At 45.9% G+C, this 5,169-nt stretch overlaps 1 protein-coding gene across 1 annotated transcript in view; it reads right to left on the reverse strand.

Annotated features, from left to right (window-relative positions):
• Positions 1-2,149: 2,149 nt before the first annotated feature.
• Positions 2,150-5,169, reverse strand: part of BDR25DRAFT_264442 (uncharacterized protein) — a 5,147-nt gene continuing 2,127 nt past the window's right edge. The window contains exon 2 of the mRNA XM_033686868.1: positions 2,150-5,162. Coding sequence (XP_033546057.1) covers positions 2,182-5,162 — 2,981 coding nt within the window. The 3' untranslated portion in view covers positions 2,150-2,181. The remainder of the gene's footprint in view (positions 5,163-5,169) is intronic.

Genomic DNA, 5,169 nt, shown 5'->3' on the forward strand with positions numbered 1-5,169 from the left:
ACAAGTTATCTGTTATAAAGGTAGCTTTATGCTTTTTTATATATATTAGATAATTTAACATTATGTGTTTTTAAAAGTGCTTTATTATTATTTTTTAATTTATGTTTAGTGTAAACTGTCTACTTTTCTAAAAAGTTATAGACTAATAAGGGGCAACTTTATTTATAGTAGTTAGAAAGTCCTTTGTAACAGCATTAAACTACGTTGTTTCTAGAACATTTTATGTCTCTGCTTTTATAGCAGCGTTATTATACTCTGCTAGCTATAAGTTTTATATGCTTGCGTTTCTTAGCAGCTTTAAAGATGCATTATATTAGTTGTGCACATGTTCTTATTTAAATTAGTTGTTAACACCTACTGTAGCTTTAAAGTTTATAATCTACTGTCTAAGTAGTTAATCTAGGGAATAGCATGTACACTATAAATGCGGGCTAACTATTAACTAAATAAAGATAATAATCTGTTAAAGGCTTAATTACTCTCTTTTATAATTATGTCTGTTACTTTTATACTTGTTAGCTTTAATCTTATAGTATTTAATAGCTTCTTTAAAGGCTCTAACACTGCTTATTAATAGCTTATTTATGTGCGTAGGCGTTTTAACATTAAAGGCTAGTAAAAACTTAGCTATTAGCAGCATCTTTAAAGCTCTTAGTTTAGAGATTATTTAGATAGTTAACTTAGGATCCACTTGCGGCCAGATGCTGTGCGCTACACATCTTAATTGCAGCTGCATCATCCAGGCTCTGTAGTCGGTGTGGTCTCGAAGGACAACTGTCGCGTCTTAAGGAGGCTAGGTAGCCATTTTGTATTAATAGAGGCACTAAGACTTTTAATTGTTAGATTAAAGCACTGTTTCTAGGCTTCCTAAGATAAATAATAGGTTTAGATATAATGTATAGGATTATTAATTAATTATATTAATTATGTTAATTTATTAATTCTTTTTCTGCTCTACTTGTGTTGCTTAGCTTTTTGTTTTGCTAATCTAAGTCCCTTGCGCACTAGCCCTATGCGCGACTAGCTTGCAAAATGCTGCAATTTGCTGCAACATACTGTTCAAGCTTATTGCTTGTACTAGGTAGCAGCTTTCGTCAAGCGTTCCTCCTGTCTTGACAGTAGGTGCGCATATCTAACATCTAGCTGCGCTTAGAAATTGCAATAACTTAATTCTAAAGTAGATTTTTCTTTTTATACTAGTTTAAAAAGTAGTTGCTACTCTAGAAAATAATAAAAGGCAAAATAGCTTACCTTTTAGCATTAATGCTCTAAATAGCTGTTGTCTACTTCTAGTTACCTAGCTAGACTGCTTTTAGCTGTCCTTGTCTCTCTAAACCTGTAACAACTACTCTAGTAAATATCTAGCCTATTATAAACTCTATTTTATTAAAGTTGTATGTGTTGTTATTCTAGATGCTATACTTAGCTTTAATATTCTTTATAAGGTTAAACTAGCCTTAAATTACTGTAGGATCCTTATAAAAAGCTCTTTTATAGTTATACTTATGCTTAAACTTTACTTTAAGCTCTAAGTAACACTTAATAAACATATTAGGCTAGTTTATGCTAATATAGCCTATATTATGCTTAGTGCGCAAAGAATTAGCTATATTAGCTACAGCTGCTAGCTAGGGGGGAAATCCTTGCGCATCTAGCTTAAGTATGTGCTAAATAATTACCTGCTCTTTATTATTATCTAGCTTCTATAAGTTAGCTGTATAATTAGCTTAAAAAGGTTGTCTAGCGCGTTAGTTGCTTATTGTCTTTTAAAAGACCTTATAGATAGTTGCAGCGCGTTGCTTAAAAAGTGTTGCGTTTTATTTAAGAGCCTAGAGCGTAAGCTGCATTTAATGTTCCTTTAACACATCTAAGTAGTGTTGTTAGGAATGCATTAGTGTAGAAAGGGTAGTGTGGTAGGGTCTTAGCAAAAGTAAGCAACTTAGGTGTGTGAGCAACTCGCCCATGAATTACGTTAGAGATAAATGCGGTTTTTGTACTACGCCTGGCCTGCTGCTTTAAACATAGTCTACTGACTAACATTACATCTCCGATACGCCCTAGCTTCACCGTCAAACGTAAGCGCCCTTCGACCTTCCCAGCCCCTGCAGCCTGTAAGCCGATTAGATGTCCGGAAAGAACTACGTACTAGCCTTCTACAAGTATCGTTAGGAAATCAAAAAATCAAGCTCCTAAATGAATGTAGAGCGCCCAAACGCTGGGCCCACTGCCGTGCTCCTTGCGGACCTGTAGCACAGCGTCCCGCAGTGCTGCTGCGACGGCCCGATTCGGATCTGTAGTGCTGTTACGTCTTAAAAGAGATTTATAGAAAAGCTTGGCCACCCGGACGCAGACTTCGTCGCCGGCCGGCCACAGAGAACCAATGACATGAGCAAAGCCGGCAACCTGGAAGGCACTCGCCATGTGGATGCTTTCGTCCGCGAGAGACTTCACTCTGATCTCCGCCGTTGAGCAAGCCGATAGATAGGCTAACCACGCTCGGCCTTGCGGATTCGCGCCCATCAGAGCTGACACAGTAAGTCGGTCCACGACTGGGCCCGAATCACTGTTCTTCTGGAGGAGTAGGTGACTGTTGGAAGGGTCCATGAGATCTGCACATCCGTGACACGCAAAGTGCGCAATTTCGGATTCGTGAATACCTCTTAACGCCTCATCGGCAGTTGGGTGCTGCAGAGGAGGTCTGATGGTATAGGCCTGCTTGATCGTCTCCGCAATGGCCTCTTGCTCGCGAACCACTCCGCTCAGCGCGCTCTGGCCCGGTGTAGTCGGCATTGTAACAATCAGGACAGAAGTGTCTTTGCTGTTGAACTTCCCCACTGCTAGCGAACGTTTCCTAGCATTTCTAAGAGCTTTAATTGTCGGAGTGTATGACGGGATTATCTGGCCCAAGCAGCTCTCGGCTTCATTTATGTGACCGTTGTGATACTGACAAGCAGCGTGAAATGGAAGAGAGCTGGCAGCACCTGTCCCAATCCACCAGACTCGTTGGATTTTATCCGATGCGGGCGATGGACTGTAGCATGCCAGCTCCTGGAGCACCGGCTTAACGCAGGTTAACCAGAGCCATGATAGAAACTCGGCGCTGTGCTCCGGCTGAACGTCGCTCTCGATGTCCCGCTGGAAACCTCTATCATTGATCGCTCTATTCCTTCCGAGAGCCTTCTGGAAAGCCTCGGGAGCCTCGGAAGTAATCTCAGTTAGGGCTATAGCTTTGGGGCCGGATGGCAGGACAAGAATCGCGTCAGAGCCAATATCCGTGGCGTTAACAATGACGATCGGGCCCTCACTGGCGCACGCTGTGAGCTCTTCTGTGGATGGTGGCTGGAGAAAATGCTCAAATCCCGGTTCCTTGCGGATCCGGCGTTCGCAGTCTCCTAACTGGCGTTCGGCTTCTTGGCGCGCTCTAGACAGCTGCTCTCGGATTGCTCGCTCGTCGCTGTCGACCTGCCGAAATGCCTCTAAGCGAAGCCGCTCATATTCCTTGGCTAGGTTCAGATGCGTCTTTTTCAGCTCAGATAGATCGCTCTGACCGTCGATCAGGTATCCGAGAATGAATCCGCGTCCGAATTCGATCCTGCGAAGCGCTTCGTCAACATCCCCTTTCTGGAGGGATAGAGAACATGCATCTGCAGCCAGGCCCGAGGTCTGTCGCACAGCATGCAGTTGGTCGTCACGGGATAAGAAGCGACTACACACGCGAGGAAGAAGGTTCACAGCAGTCTCTGAAACAATGTGGGCTTGATCCCAGTGGCCATTCCTAGTGAGGATTCGAAGAGCTTGCCGGGCACCTCGAATGCGCTCCAAAGGGGCCGATGCCAAGCATTGACTAGATTGTAAGAAAGCGTCCAGTGCCGCGCACTCATCCTCCGCATCTCCCGTCCTCTGGTATCTATCGGACAGCTTGATCCCGAAGCTATGTAGACATATCGCTCGGTTGGAATGGTTAAAGGGGGTGGAGGCTACGGCTTCTTCGGCCCTCGAGATAGCTGCGTCCAGGTCGTCCGCATGTCCCGTCCTCCAATATCTAGCAGCTAGCCAGTTTCCGACGTTATGTAGACGCATTGCTCGGTCGGAGTGGGTAAGAGGAGTGGACGTCAGCGCTTCTTCGGCCTTCGAGACGGCTGCGTCCAGGTCGTCTCCGTTTCCCGTACTCGCATACCTTGCAGCTAGCCCATTCCCAAGGTTATTTAGATGTGCTGCTCGGTTGGAGTGGGTAAGAGGAGTGGACGCCAGCGCTTCTTCGGCCTTTGAGATGGCCACATCCAGGTTGTCTGCATTTCCCCTCCTCTGGTATCGATCTGATAGGATGACCGCTAGGTTACTTAGATACATCGCCCGGCCGGGGTAGCTAAGAGGGGTGGAGGTCAGCGCTTCTTCGGTCTTCGAGACGGCAGCTTCCAGGTCATCTGCATTTCCCGTCCTCTTGAACCTATCAAATACCTTTATCCCGAGGTTACTAAGATACATTGCTCTGTTAGAGTGGCCAAGAGGAGTGGACGCCACGGCTTCTTCGGCCTTCGAGATGGCAGTGTCCAGGTCGTCCGCATTTCCCGTCCTCTGATATCTAGCAGCTAGTGAGTTTCCGAGGCTATTTAGACGCATCCCTCGGTCGAAGTGGTTAAGAGGAGTGAATGCCACGGCTTCTTCAGCCTTCGAGATGGCAGCGTCCAAGTCGTCCGCATTTCCCGAACTCGTGTATCTATTGTATAGCCTGTTCCCAAGGTTATGTAGATACATCACTCGCCTAGAGGAGTTAAGGGGCATGGAGGCCACGGCTTCTTCGGCCTTCGAGATGGCAGCGTCCAGGTCGTCTGCATTTCCCGTCCTCGTGTATCTAGCAGCTAGCCAGCTTCCGAGGTTATTTAGATGCATCGCTCGGTTGGAGTGGGTTAGAGGAGTGGACTCCAGCGCTTCTTCGGCCTTTGAGATGGCAGTGTCCAGGTCGCCTGCATTTCCCGTCCTCTCATATCTAAAAGCCAGCCCTTTCCCGAGGTTATGTAGATACATCGCTCGATCGGAGTGGTTAAGAGGAGTGGACGCCAGCGCTTCGTCGGCCTTCGAGATGGCCGCGTCCAAGTCGTCTGCATTTCCCCTCCTTTGGTATCGATCGGATAGGAGGACCCCGAGGTTACTTATATACATTGCTCGGTT

The sequence above is a fragment of the Lindgomyces ingoldianus genome, assembly GCF_010093535.1.
Source record: "Lindgomyces ingoldianus strain ATCC 200398 unplaced genomic scaffold BDR25scaffold_22, whole genome shotgun sequence".
Classification (NCBI taxonomy): Eukaryota; Fungi; Ascomycota; class Dothideomycetes; order Pleosporales; family Lindgomycetaceae; genus Lindgomyces; species Lindgomyces ingoldianus.